At 41.7% G+C, this 21,962-nt stretch overlaps 1 protein-coding gene across 4 annotated transcripts in view; it reads left to right on the top strand.

The window, feature by feature from the left end:
- Positions 1-21,962, top strand: part of NCOA7 (nuclear receptor coactivator 7) — a 157,165-nt gene that overhangs the window by 6,778 nt on the left and 128,425 nt on the right. For 3 of the 4 annotated variants that reach the window (XM_005684484.3, XM_018052949.1, XM_018052950.1), the window contains exon 2: positions 18,250-18,360. The exons of the other annotated variant lie outside the window; for it this stretch is intronic. In XM_005684484.3, the coding sequence (XP_005684541.2) occupies positions 18,311-18,360 (50 nt within the window). In that variant the 5' untranslated portion in view covers positions 18,250-18,310. The remainder of the gene's footprint in view (positions 1-18,249; positions 18,361-21,962) is intronic. 4 annotated transcript variants of the gene reach the window in all.

Genomic DNA, 21,962 nt, shown 5'->3' with positions numbered 1-21,962 from the left:
ACCAACCGTGCTAGCCATGTAGAAAATAGGAAAAATTTGTGAGGCTGCTCCATAGGTGTGAGATCCCTTTAGAGCTTTCATTTTCCTCTGTAATTCTGACCTCACTAAACAAACATCCCTGGTGGCTCAGATGGTAAAGAATCTGCCTGCAGTGCAGGGGACCCAAGTTCAATCCCTAGGTCGGGAATGATCCCTTGGAGAAGAGAATGGCATCCCACTCCAGTATTCTTGCCTGGAGAATTCCATGGACAGAGAAGCCTGGCGCGCTACAGTCCATGGGGTTGCAAAGAATCAGACACGACTGAGCAACCTACACACACTTATAAGCAAACATCAGGTTTACTGATTTGTGTTCCCAGACATGTTGATATGAGAAATTGAGTGTCTCGAGTACCATTAATGACTGTGCCAGCCTTCACATCAGTACAGTCTCTGCTGTGTGGTATAAAGCACAGTTTTAGGCTGTTAGTGTGTTGGGAGAGCCTGCTCAGTCCTTATAGCCCCAGGTGTTTACAGCTGAGCCTTCAGCCTTGGGTCCTGGTGATTCCCCTGAGGGACTTGCCTATCTATAGGCTCCCACTGAAACAGCTAGTTAGCAACCCTCTGGTATCTTTTAAAATAGTTTCAATTGAACACACTTTACTAAGCATTCTAGGAAGGAATCATTTGAGTCCATTGGGGCTCCTATAACAAAATTCCATAGACTGGGTGGCTTATAAGCAGCAGAAATTTATTACTCAGTTCTAGAGGCTGGAAGGTAGAGATCAGGGTGCCAGCACCATCAGGTTCTAGTGAGAGCCCTCTTGGAGTTGTAGACTCAGGGGCTTCTTGTTTGTGACCTCACATGGTGGAAGGGGCTGGTCATCTCTCTGGGCTTCCTTTGTGAGGGTGCTAATCCCATGAGGGAGGATCCCTCATGACCTAATCACCTCCTCAAAGCCCTCCCTCGTACCATCACCTAGAGCATTAGGTTTGCAGTGTATGAATTTGCGGGTGGGGATGGGGGACATAAACCATCTACATAGTGGGAATAGAAAGCTCACAAAACAGGAACTACAAATGGCCAAAACGTGAAAAAATATTCACCTTCATTGCATCAAAGAAATGCAGATTATGATTAGATTGTAGAAGTCCATAACAGTGATGAGGCTGGGTCATTTTCCTTTTCACAGGTGGTAAGAGGTTATATGGGGGTATTATGCCTTTGATGGAGAGCAGTTCAGCTCATAGACTCCCTTGGCCCCTGTGATTCTATTCTGTTGCTGTTTACTCACTAAGTCCTGTCTGACTCTGCGACCCTATGGACCATAGCCCGCCAGGCTCCTCTGTTCATGGGATTTTCCAGGCAAGAATACTGGAATGGATTGCCATGATTCTATTCTGAGTACATCTTAAAAAAAATCAGAGATGAAGCTTAGTTTCAGTGATAAGCACATTGTCTCTGGGAGGCAGGTGGTATGGTAGATGGGTTAAGAGTGAGGATGCCGGAGCCAGTTACCTGGCTTAAAGTTCTTTTTCATCATGTATCAGGTAGGTGAACTTAGGCAAGTTAATTTCTCTTTGATTTTCTCATCTGTGAAATGTAGATAATAATAGTATCCACCTCTCACATGGTATTGAGAATTAGCTAATAAGTTAATATATATAAAGTACTTGAAATTCTGTCACGGAATAAGCAACTATATATTAGTTATTAGCAAGGTTGATATTGTAAAAATTGGAGTTTTTTTAAGAGATAGTATACAAACTATCAAACTATATATACAAAAAGACCCTAATTTGCTTCATAAATGCAGCTGCATAGCAGAAAAGACAGGGAAGTGACAAAACATTGAGAACTTTTGTCCCCAGTAATGGTATATAGCAATTTCCATTTACATACTGTATTTGTGAAATATTTCACATTTATTTATCATGAATATTACAATGATAATTGTTAGAACTAATTGAAATTAATATATCATAGATCTTATATTCTTGAGTTTTCTTTATAAAATGCATATTCATTTTGACATATTTTACTTTCTCTTCCTCTTTTCAAAGCTGCTAATATTTCACTTCCTCCACATGTTCACCCACACGCCATCTGCTTGATATTTTCTTGCATTTAGCTTGCTTGCTTGTTTTATGTATAGATCAGCCTCAAGGCTAGTTCTTCAAGAATAAGTAGACCCAGTGAAATGATTTATGAGATATTCATGGTGGTGGCTTTCTTATGGAAACTTAAGCCAGAGAATTCTGCTTAGGCAATGATGGCATTGTATCCTGGCATTATATCATCTCCACATTTTGGGCACCCAGCCTTATCTCCCTAGCCCCACCTGCATACACTCAGCAAGTTAGTAGGATCAGAAGGCTTCTCAGTAACCCTGACAACCATGTGGTAATTCCTGCCTTCAGGCTTTTGACTGCCGCCTCTATCTGAATTTCCTCATACATTCCCTTCTTGAAAGCCAGTATTCTGTACCAGGTTGATACTTAATTCCATCAACACTTTCTAGGACATCTACTCTACCCCTAATTTCATTTTCTTTTGGCGCTTAATGATTTGTACTACTAATTAAATACAGATTTTCTTTATAGCTTATAGCTCACCCCAGTGACTCATCAGTAAAGAACCTGCTTGCAATGCAGGAGACCTAGGTTTGATTCCTGAGTCGGGAAGATCCCCTGGAGAAGGGAATTGCTTCCCACTCCAGTATTCTTGCCTGGAGAATTCCATGGACAGAGGAGCCTGGTGGGCTACAGTCCATGGGGTCACAAAGAGCCGGACACAACTGAGCTATTGATACTTCCACATTTATCAGCCTACTGTAGAACTAAGCTATAAAGCAAAGTGAAAGTGCTAGAGGAACTTGGTGGGCTACTTTCCATGGGATCACAAAGAGTTGAACACGACTGAGCAACTAACACTTTCACTTTGCTTTATAGCTTAGCTCTACAGTAAGCTGAAAAATGTGGATGTATTAATCACTCAGTCGTGTCCAACTCCTTGCTACCCCATGGACTGTAGCCCACCAGGCTCCTCTGTCCATGGAATTCTCCAGGCAAGAATACTGGAGTGGGTTGCCATTCCCTTCCCCAGGGGATCTTTCCAACCCAGGGACTGAAACCTGGTCACCTGCCTTGCAGACAGATTCTTTACTGTCTGAACCACAAGGAAAGCCCTAAGGGCTACAGGGGAACCCCTAAGCAGATAAGGGGTTGTGTTTTATAATTCTCTATGCCCTTCAGGTTTCTAGCAAAATGTTTTCCACATGCACACGGATGGAACACAAGAAAACTGGTTTTTGTTGTGTTGATAACATTCTTAGGCAATGACATGAGTTTTCTGTTCCATCTTCATTTTGCCCATCTTTCTAGTTCTTGCTTATGTGTGTAAAATACCACACACTCCGTGCCTTTTGAGAGCTTACGGTCTGACTGAAAGGAATGTGGGCAAGAGGTGCCATTCATTAGAAAATGGTACAGTATAGCATAAGTGTGTGTAAGAAACCTCGCAGCATGAGTTTGTTAGGCTAAAATCGCTGAAGTATACATGGTGATGCTACACTCTCCGAAGAGTTCAAAGTTCCTTTTTCGTTAAGAATTTTCCTTGATAATTAGGTGAGTTCTTAGTCCACTACTCAATAAAGTGTACTTGAATTACCTCCTGGGTACAAATGTTAACTGTGTGAGCTTTCTGCTCTAATATTCAAAATAATATTTACCAATGCTCTCAATTGCATGTGCAGATTTCCTTTAAAGTATAAGAGAAAGTGGCAGAATAGACATGATGGGGAAGTCATATTTTTGATGAAGTATCCTTTTGGAACAGTTATAGTATGTAAGATTTAAGACAAGTGAATTGGTTTCCTAGGGCTGCTCTGGCAAGTACCAAAAACTGGGTAACCTAAAACAACAGTAATTCATTGTTTCACAATTCTGGAAGGTTGAAATCTAAAATCAGGGTGTTGTCAGGGCTGTGATCTCTCTGAAACCTGTAAAGGGATCTTTTCCTGCTTCTTCTGGCGTCTGGTGGTTCGCTGGCTGCCTGTGGCATTCCTTGGCTTATCGCTGCCCAACTCTAATCTCTGCTTTGTTTTCATGTGGTGTTTTCCCTGTGTGTCTTGATCATCATATGGCTATCTTCTTATACAGACGCCAGTCATTAGAGGCCCACAGTACTCCAATAAGATCTCAACTGAATGTGTCTGCAATGACCTCTTTCCAAATAAGGTCATATCCTGGAATACAGTGGATACAACTTCACTGTATTTGGGGAGGTGGTGGGGTGTTCAGTGATGTAGTTCAACCCCTAATGATAAATAATATCAAATTCCATGGACAGAGGAGCCTGGGGGGCTATAGTCGCTGGGGTCACAAAGAGTTGGACATGACTAACTAACACTCACTTTTGGACTTCCCTGGTAGCTCAGATGGTAAAGAATCTGCCTGCAGTGTGGGAGACCCTAGTTCGATCCCTGAGTTGGGAAGATCCCCTGGAGAAGAGAATGACTACCCATTCCAGTGTTCTTGCCTGGAGAATCCCGTGGACAGAGGAGCCTGGCGGGCTACAGTCCATGGGGTTGCAAAGAGTTGGACATGACTGAGCGAATAACACACACAGATGAATGTACCAAGATGTACATAAGTCTCGCTTGGTGTTAAGTGGTGTCTTCTTATAGCTAAACTTGCATAGCCATGCACATTGGTTTTGGGATGAATGAGAACTGGAAGGAAGGGATGCTTTCTTGGCTGTTTTTGTTAAATGACTGCTTTTGTCTCAGCTTTGGCACTCCTGATCTTGGTAGAATTATGCCTATGGATAATAATATGTACTGTGTGCCTTTGATCTTCTTGGTAAAAATCCACAAAGTAATTTGTGGATCAGGATACTTCCTAAAGGTGTGTTGATTTTGTTTTTGTTGTTGTGATACTATCCTCCATGTGAAAGTGAAAGTGTTAGTCACTCAGTCGTGTCCTACTGTGACCCCATGGACTGTAGCCCATCAGGCTCCTCTGTCTATGGGATTCTCCAGGCAAGAATACTGGAGTGGGTAGCCATTCCCTTCTCCAGGGGATCCTCCTGACCCAGGGACTGAACCCAGGGCTCCTGCATTGCAGGCAGATTGTTTACCATCTGAGCCATCAAGGAAGCCGGATACTACTGCCTAACACCATCCAAAGCTTAGTGTCTTAGAACCACAAATGTTTATTTCACATTCGTGAATCTGCAGGTTGGCAACCGTTGACTGGGTCCAGAAGGGCTGGGCTGGGCTCCAAAGCTGAGGCAGGAGTTCAGGTTTGTTCCATAGGTCTTCATCCTGGGACCCGTGTGGAAGCAGGAAAAGCCGCTACCCGGGACGTACTTTTCTGAGAGAGTGCAGAAACTCGCAGGCCTCTTCGAGCCTTATGTTGAATGGGTCCACTGTTTGTTCTCAGTCTGTTGATAAGACAAGCCGCATGGCCAGCTGGCTTAGAGCAGCGTGCTCTGTATGCTAGTGCAGAGCACCACTCAGGGGCATAGTGGAAGGCGTGCGTGTGTAGTTCTGTTACAAGGAAGGAGTACATACTTGAGAACAGCAATCCAGTCTGGCCAAATGGCCGAAGAGCCCTTTCTCTTTGGAATTCTTCAAGAATTTTTATATCAAACAACTGAATAAACCTTTAAAGGAAAGCATACTTAAACTATAGACTTGATTTCTTAACCAGATCTCTTGGAAAATTAGTATTGACTACTATATGCATAAATTTTTTCTTGAAGAAGAGGTCACAGTACCTCCCAATGGTGGTCTGACGACTTTGGGTTGGGCAGATTTCCTGCCCTGAAGACACTTTTCATCCTGCCTTCCTCCTGAAGGGATGTTTGTGTTTTTACCACATTTTGTACTGTGCTAACCAAAGCAGTACAGGCTTCTCTCCATCTTTGTCCCATATATCTGAGAGTAGGGTGGAATTTCGGTCTTCTTGAGCATGCTCTGATAGAGCACTGTTTCATTAAGGATACAGCTCTTTCTGGATTACAAATATGACTGTCCATTGTGTAGCAATGTGGAACTACCACCATGAGTGGTTATTTCGGTCATGTCTCACTTTACACACCTCCCTAGGAACACTGGCCCATGTGACCTGGCCTTTTTCTTTTGGTTGCTACTTCTCTGTGTGAAACAAGTTTTATTTGGCATGGCTTTTTAATCGTACCCCTTTTTTTCTGATTATTTTATGTCAGTTTTATTTCCTGTTAAAAATTAAAGTTTTCTTAGTGTATTGAGTCCTCTTTATATGCATAGGTTTCAGATATATAGTCCAGTGGTAGGCATAAAACAGGTTCTTTATAAATGCTTACTCCTTGAAGAGATGGCTTGTCAGTATGTGGCAAGGTACAATTTTGGAGTAAGTGTAAATTGTTTATTGCTACTTGTACATTTATGTTGTATGCTTACTTGTGTGGAAATATACTGAAAGCATATTAAAAAGTGATAAATCAATTATTTTTTATTTGGCATTTTCACATGTTTGAGTGCATGCCAGTGTATTTTGAAGATGGCATTCAGTTGCCAATACCGTCCACATGGAAACAAAGAGGCATGTGGCTTTTCCTTAGTGGAATGGCAATTTACCTGGTAAAGTGAGCATTATGTCTCTCGATTGTCTCCAAAGACACTCAGATTTAATTCTTGAAAACTAGTGCTTATAGCCTATATGTTCTTTGTAAAGGCATTCCATTTATTACGGCTTCCATCTGTCAAATTTTATTGGTTTTGTTTGCATCAGTTAATCCTGATTCAGGTTCATCTAACAGATAGCTCCCACCTGATAATAGTAATAGTAATAATAATAAGAAGAAGAAGAAATAGAAGTAGTAACCACTGCCCATGCCTATTCCTGTTCTAAAATTCAAGGAGTTGGGGCATGATGCAAGACCAGGACCCCTGCAGTAGTGATGGCGTTTGCTGTGAGCAAAGGTAGCTGATGCAGTGAATGATACTGGTGCCTACTCTTTGGGAGGCCTACTCTTCGGGGAGTAGGCTTGAGTTCTATACTAGTAGATAGAGACTCCAGAAGACTCTGGATTTTTTTTTTTCTTTTCTTTTTTAAAAATTCCTTTCGGGCCAGGGCTAGAAAGATAACTGCAAAAAAAAAAAAAGGCAAATAGGCCAGAGATCCTAGGATTTTAGTGGTGGGTCTGTCTAATAATATTAAAATGAATGCCAGAAGGAATTGAAGACAAATTTTTCTTCCTGTGTCATTTTTAAAAATAATATTTATTTGTTTATTTGGCTGTGTCAGGCCTTAGTTGGACACACGGGATCCTTTGTTGCAGTGCATGGACTCTCTACTCGTGGCCCCCAGGCTGAGTTGACTCTCTAGTTGGGGCACGCAGGCTGAGTTGCTCCGCAGCGTGTGGGATCCCAGTTCTCTGACCAGGGGTGGAACCCGCATCCTCTGCATTGCAAGGCAGATTCTTGACCACCAGGAGTGTCCCTCACCTGAGAGTTTCTTGCTGTCGTTTGGAGCCTGCCACCTTTGGACTCACCTTAGAGATGATCTGAAGTAATCTTCCAGTGCTGGAGCAATACTAGGGGGTGTCCCTAGAAATCACCTCGTGACGTTGCAGGCATCAGATTTTTTTTTTTTCCCAACTTTCGTGGGTTTTGGACACTCATATGCCTGGAGTAGACACCCAATAAATAGTGACCGATGGTGAGAAAGAGGAAGTTTCCTGGTTGAGACATGAAATCAGCAGAGCAGGCTCTGTTCTGTTTTCATGGTCTCCAATAACTTTTTACATGACTCTCTGTATATTTTGCCCATTTAATTTGTGTTTGTGTACAGATAGAAAACTGTTTAAGACTAAATAGTTATATCTTTTTAAGTATTAATGAGAAAATGCATGCAATATATTAAAGACCTTTGGTAGAAGTTTTATAAAATCATAACTTTTAGTTCTAAAAAGAATCATCAGTCTTAGTCCCTAGGGGAAGAAAAGAGGGACTTTTGCAATTTAAAATCCATAAAGAAATTTTTAAAAAAAATCAAAATTCTGATGCTGTGTGTTTACTAATTTTTAAATTCTGATGCTGTGTGTTTACAATTTTAGTGGAGAAATAATTGGATTGGCAGACAATTACTTTTCATAACAACAGAAACAAAAAATATGCCAACTGCTGAGGGATATATTTCTGGCGTAGTCAGTTATATCTTTACTTCAGTCCTTAATATTTAAGAGGTATTTCACTTAATTTAATGAAGTAAGGGAACATGCATTCCAGTTAGCTTTTTAAAAGCAGTAAATGTTTATTAAATGGGTGAACATGTTTAGTGCAGTGCATTTATTAATGAGTAGCAATGACTAACTTGAATGTGGTTCAGAATCAATGTCCTAAAGGACGGACGACAAGAACGCTGGTGTTCACCCTCTTCTTCTTTTTAATGGTGGGTAGAACCAACTGCCAGGAAGAACCAGGCAACTGATGTGAAAATTCTGTGTAGTGTTACTGCCTCGCATTAGAGATCCATTATGAATGGTTCTGAGTTTAGTGTCAGACAAAACTGATCCTTCTGGCTCCAACTCTTATGGCTGTTTGACCTTGAATAACTATTTTAACCTTTCTGAACTTCAGATTCTTTATCTAAAAAGGATTGAGAAAATGAACTCGCATAGAGTCATAAAGATTAAACTGTGTGTATGATAGCACTGAACAAAAAAATCCGGTGCATATGGTTAATGTTTGGTAAATGTTTTGACTGTTGCTGCTTCTCCTAGGCTGCCTGGCTTGAGTTAATTCATGATCTAACATGTCTGTTTAGGGGCAAATTTGAATCTAACTCTGCAGGCGCTGATGAAGATAGGTGTAATTTTCATGAACACAGGAACATTTGGGCTTGCTGAAATCTCAGTGGAGGGAATTTTCTGTTCCATGAGATGCTAGACTCGATAAACATCTCTTGGACATGTTTCATTTCTAGACCAACCCTTTCACAGATAAGGAAACTGAAAGCTAGAGAAATCGAGTAGCTTGCTCAAGGATCTATACCTTGGAAGTGCTGGAGTCTGGATTCCAGCTTCAAAGGTGCCTGCCTACTAAGTCGCTTTAGTCGTGTCTGACTCTTTGCTGACCTTATGGACAGTAACCTGTCACACTCCTCTTTCATGAGATTTTCTAAGCAAGAACACTAGAGTGGGTTGCCATGCCCTCCTCCAGGGGATCTTTCTGACCTAGAGATCCAACCTGCATCTCCTAGGTCTCCTGCATCAACAGAGGGTTCTTTACCACTCGCGCCACCTGGGAAGCCCCTTTAAAGGCGCTGTGCTGCCTTAACGTGAGTCGGAGGGCTTAGTCAGGTAAAGCACAGAGAATCTTGAAAACAGAACTACTCAGGTGTGTGAAGTTTGTAAAATTTCAGCTTTGAAGGAATTTTTGACATGAAAAATTTTGGATAAGAAAGTAATTAGAAATATTAGTCTATCCATGTGTTGGCTTCTGCCATACATCAGCATGAATCAGCCATAGATATACATATGCCCCTCCCTCTATTAAATTATTTCTGATCTCATTTCACCTATAGCTAAACTTGTGGTGGTGTAAGCATCTGAGCATTTGTTGTGTCTTCTAATGAACTTCTGCTTGAGAATTTACTTTATGATTATAAATTATTCACTTATGACTTACCTGTTATAAGTTACTTGTCTTTTGGCATTATATTGATTTTTGAAACCTGGGAATTTAGATATTGAACTACCTGTGATCAGTTGCTTTCCTTTAAGGCATTAAGTCACCTTCATAAAATTGTGTTAAATGGGTTATATTGTTTATCAGCTTCGTCTCAGCATTATAAAAAGGGCATGTTATAAAATACTTATATACAATTGACCACTGGAAACTGTGAGGGTAGGGGTGCTGACCCTCCGGGTAGTTAAAAAAAAAAGTGTGTAACTTGCAGTGGGCCCTTTGTACATGCAGTTCTTTCGTATTTTCAGATCATGTGATACTGTAGTATATTTACTGAAAAAATCTGAATGTAGGTGGACTCATGAAGTTTAAACCCTATCGTTCAAAGGTCAGCTGTATTTATTAGGTGAGGGGTGTTGATGTTTGGTAGAATTGAAATCTACCAGTCCACAGCCACCCCCCAAAGTGATCCAGCTTGTGCTGTCCTCTCTGGAGATTAGGAAGCTGCTGTCTCTGGAGACAGCTCTTTGCATCAAGCCCTTATGTTGAGCCAAGACACCTCTCTCTCAATACCCAGTGCCTGGTTCTAGGTTGGTACAAGCCTAGATCCTCTACTAGATAAGATCCTTGAGATATTTGAAAATAACTGTCCTTTCCTCTGGGGCTTCCCAGGTGGCTCAGTGGTAAAGAACCCACCTGCCAATGCAGGAGAGGCAGGAGACTCTGGTTCAGTCTCTGGGTTGGGAAGATCCCCGGAAGAGGAAATGGCAACCTGCTCCAGTATTCTTGCCTGGAAAATTCCTTTCCTGACAACTCCTCTTTCGCATCCTTTCCTCTCTACTCTTTCCATGCTAAACCTCACCAGCTCCTTTGACTAATATTCCTAAAATTTGGTGGCTCAGATGGTCAAGAATCTGCCTGCAGTGTGGGAGGCCTGGGTTCGATCCCTGGGTTGGGAAAATCCCCTGGAGAAGGGCATGGCAAACCACTCCAGTATTCTTGCCTAGAGAATCCCCATGGACAGAGGAGCCTGGTGGGCTACAGTCCATGAGGTCACAAAGAGTCGGACATAACTGAGCAACTAAGCCCACAGCACAGCTTAAAGTTTAGTTTTAGGTTATTTAATCATTCTATTTGTTCCAATTTCTTTCTATTTCTCCTGTGTGAGGAGATCCAGAGCTACACGCAATAGTCATGATATACTATAACCCTCAGAAAGGGTAGGACAGACCATCATAGCCTTTTTTATTCTGGGTTGACTGCATTAGTTTTTTATTTTTTGGCCTAGGTGGGTGGGGGGAGGTGTTGTGAAGCAGCGGAATCACACCGCTGGGTATGTAAATCTTACTGTCACCCCAAACACGATATGCTGCTGCTGCTGCTGCTGCTAAGTCACTTCAGTCGTGTCCGACTCTGTGCTGCCCCATAGACGGCAGCCCACTAGGCTCTGCCGTCCCTGGGATTCTCCAGGCAAGAACACTGGAGTGGGTTGATGTATGCCTGTCCTATTCACTTGTGCTAATGCTAGGCTCTACCTCTCCCAGATGCAGAGCCCTCAGTTGATCTACAGACAGCTGACATCTGTCTGAATTGAAATGCTGTTATCCAAGATGCTATTTATCTATTCAAAAGTCTATTAAGCACATATTTTCATTCAAGTCATTGGTAAATGTATTAATGAGGACAAGGCTTAAGAAAGAACACTGCATTAAGCTGTTAACACTCTCCCTTTAGGTTGAAGTTGCAAGTCTGCTCCCAGCTCCAGATAGAGGCCGGTCAGTTGGTGAGCACGTACCGCTTGCTGTAGTGACTCAGTGCTTTCTGTAATCAGTCCAGTCCTGGGGGCATTCATTCACGTCTAGGCCACATTCTCAATCTTATTCATAAGCAGATCAAGAGAAACTTACCAAGTGCCTTATAAGTACAGTTACACCACGTTTGCCTCATTTCCTTGTTGAACCAGCATAGTAACTGTGTACAGGAGGGAGATTAGGTCAGTACAGTTTGGCTGAGCCCCATTCTTGAACTTCCTTCTCTCTGCCAGCCCTACATGCCCACCGTACCAGACCACCAGGCCTCCTTGAGTACCACGCATTCCCTGCCAATGGCTTGCACATCCTCATTCTGCCTAATGAGAGCAGTCGCTTCTGCATTCCGCATCAAACTCTTTGTTCCTCCCTCACAGTCTGGCTCTGGCATTATCTGTGGAATTTCCCAGATTCCACTTCCCTTCCTGGCAGAGTAGTTGCTTCCCCTCTGTGCTGTGTGGTTCCTTGTACCACCAATATCAGACTGCTTGCCACTCGCCTTACCACCTGATGGATGTCAGTTGCCTGTTTCACCTGAGCTGGCTGGCCTGTGAATGCTGTCCTCTTTGTATCTCCAGGGGAGTACTTGGTCCCTGGGAGATGCTTCAGAAAGGGATCTGCTTTTTTGTTGTTGTTGTTCTGCTGAATGGTTGATTTTCTGTGAACATCGTGGATTTCAGGGTTCACTGCCTCCTCTTCTAAGTCCTTCCCAAGCTGCCTTTAATTATCATATCTAATGTTTTGCTGGGGATTTGTATGATGTTCTCCAGTGTGTAATTTGCATACTCCCTTTTCTAACTTTTGTTGAAAATTAAAATCTATTTGCATCTTGTTAAGCTTTTGGCCTTTTCCACATATTCAGCAATTCCTCACCTTGCTAGTGATGCTTTAGAAATCTTATTTGCACATTCTGTTCCTAGAGGGAACTTAAAAAGTGACTGTCAAGCCCAGAGGTGGATCTTTCTTTAGAGTATCCAGGAGATTTGATGAAATCTCTTTACTCATTTTGGGTAAGACAGCACTGATAACCACACTTGTTTAATTCTTTTCAGGTCTAATTTCAGTTCCCTTGGCAAAAAACTATGGAATAGGAGTTGATGAGGTCTCCATTTTGCCATCCATTGGCTCTGCCCCGTTCAAGTGGTAGCCTTGATCATCACCTTGATTCAAGTATCACTTTGTAGTTCTTTGTTGCTATTAAGTTCTGTTTTGTTTCTATGACACACATTTGTTTATCTGGGAACGTCATCTCCTAGATGTTTCCCTAAAATGTTTGCAGCATGCTTTTGTTCTATTTCTATGTCTTTCTTCCCAGATTTCTTGTTAGAGTATTCAAGTTTCTGACCTTTGTTTAACACCTATATTTCTGAATACCCTTTCTGTGTTTAGATGACAGTAGAGCTTTGAGAAAGACTGAATTCCTGTCATATTTCAGCATAAGTGTAAGTATTTCCTAGGAGGAAATGTTTGCATAGAAAGGTACATTTTAGCCTGTTCCTTATGAGGCCAAGGCTTGCAGCGTGTTGTCATTATTTCATTTGTATACTAGGAAACATGTTATTGGGAAAACAGCTGACGGACATTATGTGTGCTCTGGTGTTTTCCTAGTTTCCACTGGTCATACCTGAATGAGCAAGGAGCTGCACTGTGTTCTATGGGAAGCCAAAAAGCCACCCTGGGCTGTGTGGGTCCACACTGGTTTGATGGAGTTAGTGAGGGTGTCTGATAGCTCTGTCCTTAAATTCCTTATAAGTGGCATCACTGGACGCATCAAACATTTGTTGGTGATACAGAAAATACTTTGTTTTTAACACAGCTCTTACGGGGTAAGGGTTTTGTATATGCCATTAAAAAAAATAATGAACTAAATTTAAATTGACTATACTGATTTAAGATCACAAAAAGAAATATTTAGGTAGAAGATACATCTTGTACTCCCTCATAGCATTCTTCCTGGTCTGTAATGCACCCTGAATGCAAGAGACTCTTGTAATTCAGTGTTTGGATGAGTCTAGGGTTTATTGATGTGAGGAGAAAGTCAACATTAAATGGAAGAAGGGCTTTTAAGAAGCCCATTATAGCCACTTATAATGGAGAATGTCGTTCGCATTAAAGATTGATTTACGGAGCTCTGGTTCTTCAGTGAAGCATGAAGGCTGCCAGGTGGTGCTCTGTGCAAATCATTTTTATAGCATCCTTTGCTGATCTCTTCCTGGTTAATCTGTTGATGTGTCCAGACCTGAAAGGGCTGCATCCATCTGGTTTAAGAAATATATCAGTTCCAAGAAATTTAAAAGAAACCAAAGATTTGGATTTTTTTTTAATCTGTTGAATAAAAAATGGAAAAAGAACTCCACTAGTTCTAAACAGACACAGCAGCACCAGATGTCAGTTCTTGGATCATTTAATCTTTTTTTTTTTTCCTTGTGTTTATTTTTGTCAATATTTTTCCACTAGAAGCAAATATTAGTTTCTGGCTCAGCTTGCAATATAAAAATTTTCCAATTAGGTGGTTATGACTTCATTTTTATTCATGAGGGGAAATCTAATAAATAGAGATCATCACATATGATGGCATGCAGAAGCGAAAGTTTAAAATAAACCACCTGGCCCAGGGCAGGGCAGAGAGCCAGGGTTCTAATTCTTTCTGGAGTGTCCCCATTTCCAAGTAATAATTACATATATTTCAAGCAGGGATTGAACCCGTGCCCCGTGCAGTGGAGGTGCAGAATCTTAACCACTGGACCACTAGGGAAGTCCCCAAATAACTGTTACTTCGGGAGGAATCCTTGGATTGATATCTGTCTACCATGTCATTAATCTTATCCCCAGGACTGGATTAATTCCTTCCTTAGCTTTTATGTGGTTTTTCTGCCTAGTTCTGTGTTCTGCATTTAGGGAAGTGTAAGCAGAGTATGAAACATGATGGTTTTCAACTTGAGGGCACCTCGGTTGTTTGAGGCTGAGGAGGCTAAGTGAAGCGGCATTGTCACAGGGTATAGGATCGAGTGCCTCACAGTAAGTGATAAGTCACACGTGAAATACACTTACAAGGCAGAGAGAGAAGGGCACACAAGTGGTCAGGGAAGCACGACTGAATCTTGTGTTGGATCCGGTCAGAGGAGGAGGAAGTGTAGCAAGATTACCTCAAGGTTGGAGAATAGTAAGGATGAAGGCACAGAGCTGGCAAGGAGCCCCGCGGGTTCAGGCCACAGTGAAATGGAGGTGATGAGAGTTGGACACTTGGCTCCTGTGTTTTTCCTCCATCTTTTGTGCCCCCAGTTTTCTAATGAGTATTGTCCTAGCTCGTGAAGGCGTGGCTTCCGCCCCCACCACGCCACTTTGCTGTTGCTCACTCTCTTCAGTCGTGTCTGACTCTGCCACCCCATGGACTGCAGCGTGCCAGGCCTCCCTGTCCACCACCATCTCCCAGAGTTTGCTCAAACTCATGCCCATCGAGTCGGTGGTGCCATCCAACCATCTCATCCTCTGTCGCCCTCTTTTCCTCCTGCCATCAATCTCTCCCAGCATCAGGGTCCTTTACACTGAGGCCGTCCTTCTGGAGGTCTCACTGACCCGCTGCCCCTCCGCTGTGTCGGGTACATTGGTCTTAACCTGAAGGAGCCTGCGCCGAGGCATTAGATGCTGCTGATTCCAGACCACTTCCCCTGACTCATCTCCAAAGCTTTCTGGCCTCACAGGTTATCAAGAAGCAGGAAAGGTACACCAATCTGGATCTAAATCTCTGCTGCACCAAGGCTGGGAGGGTTGAACTAGGGAAATTAGCATCTCTCAGCCTCAGTTTAATGGAAGTAAGGATGCCTAACTCATAATGTGGTCTCGGGATGAAAAGAGAGAGCATGTGGAAAATGTTGAAGTGATGACTTATGAAAAGGAAAGGTGCTTTTCTTTCCCTGCCCAGGCCACTGTGCCCTTTCGTGTCCAGACTTCACGCTCGGCCATTCCCTCTTCGTGAAATCCTTTCTCTTTTCCCTCTTTACCTGTTGAAATCCTCTCCCTCCTAAAAGGGGTACTTTGTTACCCCAGAGTTGAACTTTGTGTCGTCTGGATTCTTGGTGTTATTTTGGACAGCTCTAAGTTACTAGCTGTCCATTTTAGTTATGGGCACACATTTATTTCCTACTGGTTGGCAAATCCCTTGAGGGCAGCCCTGCGTCAGGGATTCAGAGATAAACTAGTCAGAGTGGAGCCCGTGTCCTTCATTACTTGTCGTATGTGCAGGGTGTTATCATCGTATTGTTTTTTCTTTTCCTTAAGTACAACCATATGCTGTGAATTTCTCAATCTTTTTCTCTAGCCCTCTCTGCACTCTTGTGCTTTATGAAATCTAACATCTGGTGAGTGTCTCCAGCCAACAGTCCCATGGGAACTCAAAGGCAGCATGCCCAAAACTGATCTTTCATCTGTTTCTGCTCCCGCATCCCGCCAAGGGCCTGCCCTTTTCCTGTAGATCGTATCTTATCTGTGGTATCACAGTCTATCCAGCCCCTGAGGCAGAAACTTGGAAGGAATTCATCATTCCTTCCTGTCCCATGTTGTCTTCATGGAGTGCGTCACCAAATTTGGACTCATTTGCCTCCTTAATATGTCTTGAACTCATGCCTCCTCTTTCTGTGTAAATACTATTGGCCTAAGTGTGAGCCCTTTCTCAACTAGTTAGACTGTGATATCTTCTTTAAAAAAATCATGTATTATTATCATCTTTAAAATTTATTTATGGCTGTGCTGGGTCTTCTTTGCTGTGTGTGGGCTTTCTCTAGTTGCAGCGAGCAGGGGCTACTCTTCATGGCTGTGTGTGGGCTTTCTCTAGTTGCAGCAAGCAGGGGCTGCTCTTCATGGCTGTGTGTGGGCTTCTTTCTGCGGTGGCTACTCTTGTTGCAAAGCATAGGTTCTAGGGTGCTCGGGCTTCAGTAGTCGTGATGCACGGGCTTAGTTGCCCTATAGCAAGTGGAATCTTCCCAGACCAGGGATCAAACCTGTGTCCCCTGCATTGGCAGGCAGGTTCTTAACCACTGGACCCCTAGGGAAGTCCACCGTGATATCTTCGAGCAGAGTCTGTTCACCCTCTTGTCAGCCTTCTGAAGCCCATTCTTTGTAACCTGTGGGTGTTACACGCCCTCCCTCCCTGCAGCAATGTCTGTCAGGAGGGCGGCTGTGGGGTCAGCCTGAGCCCTTGTTGACAAGGTGCTGGCAGAGGTGCCGGGAAGGGGAGGCAGCGCATAGTGGGCAGCGAGGATAAAGTTCCAGCTCTTCGCGTGACATGAAAGGTCATCATGACCCTAATCCTGTCCATGTCTTCATCCTCAGCTCCCACCCCTCTCCTGCTTCACATTTGGTCCTGGAGCAGCAGAGAGAGACTGTGTCTCCACGTTGCTTTTGTTCAGCCAGACCTGCTTGCCGTGCCCTCTAACTAGGAACCCATGCTCACCCTTCAGATCTTGGTGTGTGTGGACCTGCCGTAGGGTGGGCCTGTGGAAGACTCAGAGTTCTTTCTCTAGGCTCTGTGCTTTCTCCACAGCTGTGTGTATCCCACAGAGCTGAAATCCTAAGTGTCTCCCTTGCAAGACAGGGAACACCGTGAGGGCAAGTCTCATGTCTTATGGGGCTTCCCTGGAGGCTCAGAATCTGCCTGCAGTGCAGGAGACCTGGGTTTGGTTCCTGGGTCAAGAAGACTCCCCTGGAGAAGGAAATGGCAACCCACTCCAGTATTCTTATCTGAAGAATCCCATGGATGGAGGAACCTGGTGGGTTACAGTCCACGGAGTCGCAAAGAACTGGACACAACTGAGCGAGTTTCACTCATTCATTTCACTCATTTATCACACTACCTTCCCTGTAATAAGGATTGTGAAGTAAATTCTTTATGGAGTTGATATAAATTAGTAAATAATTTTGATTGATGAAATTTTTTTTTTTTTTTTTTTACTTTGAGACTCATTCAGGGTGAAAAGGCAAGATTTTAGGAAAGGCGAATGCTGTGCAGAAAATTTAGATTAGTGCACCAGGCAGTAAGTAGCCTTTGGGAATGTTTGAGCAGGGGCATGGCATGATGAGAGTGGTATTTAAGGAAGACTGATCTGGAGACAACCTCTTATTACAGATTTGAACCAGGTTGCTCCTGGGAAGCAGAGGTGAGAGTTACATGGGTGAGACAGTGAGGTAGAGGCAAGCATATAAATCCTTTCTGAGGGATAGCTTCCCGAGGCTTTGTGCTTTCATTTGCATATTCACTCTAGTGAGATGTATTGATACTTGCTGGCATGTTTCCAAAATAGAACACTGATGTTATTTTTATTTTTAAAGGAAGAACATTCTTGTAAAACACCCAAGTGATCCATTTTTTTTTTCATCATTGTAGATGAGACATATTCATCATTAATGGCTTGAAAATAGTGATTATGAATTTAAAGATTTTTTAAAAATTAGCTTCTGCATAGCCAGCCTAAAATCTTCCTAAGTCAGCAGTTTTTGCTTTAGCACACTTTGAAATAATTGTTAATTATGAGGAAAATACTTCAACTTATTTTTCCAGCTACTTTTCATTTTGTTAGTTTTAACACCTCCATTCTAATTATAGTTTTCTGCCCCCCACTTCCTGCAGGAGCACTTGTATTTCATATATGACTCATGTGACTGTACTTACTGGTTAAAGATTAGCTTCCATTTGTTGGGGCCATGTAGCTCTATTTTGCTTCTTTCTTCATATTGGCCATTAATGAACTTCTTAATTTACAGTCACTCTGTTTTTTTTTTTTTTTAACCAGGGTTATGACTCATTGATTAAAAAGGAATTTTCCAAATATTTTGCACTTTTGATCGCATATTATGGATACCAAGGAAGAGAAGAAGGAACGGAAACAAAGTTATTTTGCTCGGTAAGCATTTGTTTGGCAAATTTATACCAGTATTGAAATATGTTTGAGGGGACTTTGTCCTTAAGTATTAAGGACATTTGGCTTTTTTTTTTTTTTTTGGTGACTGTTTCTAAAGAGAGTACATAACTAGGAGCAATTAGATGGACTTTGTTTCATCTTTTTCTTATTTTTACTGGAGAAATAACATTTGGTTCTTCTCTTTCTATCTTTGACAGTTCTCTCAGGCCAGTGCTGCTCAAAGAGTCTAGCCGTCTGTATGCATCGCACTGCAGACTGCTCAGAATCCTGTGTTTAGCAAGCTACATTGAATTTTAAATCCTAAGTACTTAGTTCCTACTGTTCTTTAGCTTCATTAGTTGATCTGTAACTAAAAACCTATGACATATTTAAGTTTATTACCTTGTGGGGTGTCTATTACCAGAACATTCATAAACCATTTTGATGGTTGGACTGTTTTCAAGCTCAGAGTGAGAACATGGGTTTAAAATGATGATTATAATCTCCTTAACTGAAATATTTCTTAAGAAGCAATTCAGCCTCACCACATCCCCAACTCCTAGCATGCTTGTTGAAGATGCATTTCCTGTTTTCCAAACGTCTTGGAAACTGAAAACCAAACTTTTTGTTGATATTTTTATGTCTGGATAGATTGTTAGTGGGAAAATGAAGGGAATGAGCATTTAAGGAACTACTCTGTGCCAAGTACTTACTTTATTTACTGTTTTATGTAGCTTCTCAATAGACTTATGAAATAGGTTTTACCCCCATTTATTAATGAGGTAACTCAGAAAATAAGTATTTTGTCCATTTGATGTAGTGTTAGAGTCAGTCTTCAAATATAGGTTTATATCCAAGGGACATGTTTCAATTAGTAATGCTAAACCATGAATAAGAATTTTTGGAAAGCAAGAATTAAACTACCAATTTTAGTGAATTGTTTTCCGCTGTTAGGACCCCAGAGAGTAGCAAGGTTGTTTAGGGAAGGAAGAAATCAGGTATCTAATGGGTGAACCATAGAAAGACAGGACACTTAGAATAAACACAACAATATAGTGATTTTTTAAAATGTTTGAGATAATTTTAGATTCACATGTAGCTCTAAAAAATAATAGAATGATGTCTTACATCCTTCATTCAGTTTCCCACCTTACATGACTATTGTATGATAAGTGTCACAACTAGGAAATTGACCGAAGAAGGCAACGGCAACCCACTCCAATACTCTTGCCTGGAAAATCCCATGGAGGGAGGAGCCTGGTGGGCTGCAGCCCATGGGGTCGCTAACAGTCAGGACAGGACTGAAGCGACTTAGCAGCAGCAGGAAATTGACATTGATACAATCTTCTAACCCTTATTCAGGTTTCACAAAGGTTTACAAGCATTCATTTGTGTATGGGTGCGTGCGCATGTTTTAGTCCTGTTCAGTTTTATTACGTGTAGATTTGTGCGGCCACCATCACAATCAAGAGACAGAACAGTTCCATCAAAAAGATTTCGTGTGCTACCCTTTGGAAGCCATATTCACCTTCTTCTGCCCATTACTCCTGACAACCACTGCTGTTCTCCATCTCTATAATTTGCCATTTTGAAAATATTACATGAATGGAATCGTACAGTAGCTAACCTTCTGAGATTGTTTTCTTTTCACGCAGTTCAATCCCCTTGATATCTTAGTCCATCTGTACTGCGTAACAAAACACCACAGACTGAACGGCTTATAAACAACAAAAATTGTTTCTCACAGTTCGGGAGGCTGGAAGTCCAAGATCAGGGAGCCATCATGTCTGTCTTCTCACTGTGATTTCCATGTGGTAAAAGAGGCAAGGAGCTTTCTCCAGCTTCTTGTATAAGGGCATCAGTTCATGAGAGTTCTGCCCTCATGACCTGGTCACATCCAGAAGGCCTCTATCTCCTAATAAATACCATCACATTGGGCACTAGGTTTCAACATATGAATTTTGGGGATACACAAACATTCAGATGATAGCACTTGAGGTCTGCCCAAGATGTTGGTTGTACTATATAATAAATGTATTATGTAAAAATTATGTAATAATGTTTCCTTTTTATTTTGAGTAGTGTTCCATGATGTATGACAATTTTTTAACCATTCATCCATTGAAGGACATTTGGGTTGTTTCAAGTTTGGAACTATTACAAATAAAGCTAGGATCATTTGTGTAAAAAAAAATTCTTTTTGTGAGTATCAGTTTTATTTGAAATGAATGCTCAGTGGAGTGGCTGAGTCAAATGATAAGTACATTTAATTTTATAAGAAACTACCGCACTCCTTTTTCAGAGTGGCTATACCATTTTCCATTCCTTCCTATCTGCAGTGTGTAAATGATCCAGTTTCTTGGCGTCCTCATCAGCATTTGGTATTCTCACTCTTTTTTCATTTGAACCATTCTGAGAGGTATGTAGTGATAGCTCATTGAGATTTTAATTTGCATTTCTTTAATGACTAATGAGATACAGTGTCTTTTCATGTGTGTTTTAGCCGTCTGTCCATCTTCTTCAGCACAATGTCTTTTCCTATCTTTTGTCTATATTCTAACTGGATTGTTTTCTTATTGTTTAGTGCTGCGAGTTCTTTATACTTTCCAGATACTAGTCCTTTGATAAATAGTTTGCCAGTATTTTCTTTCAGTGTGTGGCTTTTCCTTTCAGCTTCTTAACAGAGTCTTTTGCAAAGCAGAAGTTGTCAGTTTTAACTTTAATGATTCAATTTACTAGGTTTTCCTTTTATGGATTGTGTTTTTGGCATTAAGTCTAACAACTCTTTGCTCAGCCCTGGGTCCTGAAGATTTTCTTTCATTTTTTCCCCAAACATTTTATAGTATTATGTTTCATACTTAAGTTGGCTATCCATCTTGAGTTAATTTTTATGTAAGATGTGACTTTAGGTCAAGATTCTTTTTTTCCTTTTGCCTAGGGATGCTGTAAATAGTGATTCCACAAGCTGTAGCACCTTCTCAGGCTGCATCCAAACTGATATCAACAGTAAAGGTGACTGTGGTTCATGAACAACCTGCTCAGGGTTAACAGTGTTGTGTTCCTAAGATGCAGGGGCAGGGGAGCCCCTTAAACTGAGAATTTCTGGAAGAACAGCCTAGTATTTTTCAGCTCAGAAATGCAAAAGTTAATTGTCACGCTTGCCTTGACCTCTTGTGGAGAGTATTCTAACAGTGGAAAAGAAAAACATTTAAAAATGGGGTGTGATCCTAGAGGCATAGAAATAACAGAACAAGGCCAACAGTCAGCGGTACTATTAAATAGTAAATCACTGTGATGGGTTATTAGGAAATGAAAGAGGGAACAGTTTAAACTGTTTCAACCTTCATTTTAGCTATTATGATGCTTTTGTAGCCCCAAATGGTCAAGCTTTAAAGGCAAACAGCAAATAAACAAGCAGAAACCTGAAAACTTTATTATCAGAAAAGAGGAAGCCAGAATCAGAAATCTTTTCAACTGCCTCTGACAAACTGTAGAATTCTGTAAAGTGGAATTACCAACAGGATCTGCTCAAAAGCAAGTTTCTGACCACCTAGGGCAGTTTGCTCCAGCGTATGTATTTACAGGTGCTCCAAGCAAGATCTCTA

This window comes from Capra hircus, chromosome 9 (genome assembly GCF_001704415.2).
Source record: "Capra hircus breed San Clemente chromosome 9, ASM170441v1, whole genome shotgun sequence".
Taxonomy (NCBI): Eukaryota; Metazoa; Chordata; class Mammalia; order Artiodactyla; family Bovidae; genus Capra; species Capra hircus.
The sequence above is the reverse complement of the archived record's forward strand: the minus strand, read 5'-3'. Positions and strand labels throughout refer to the sequence as shown.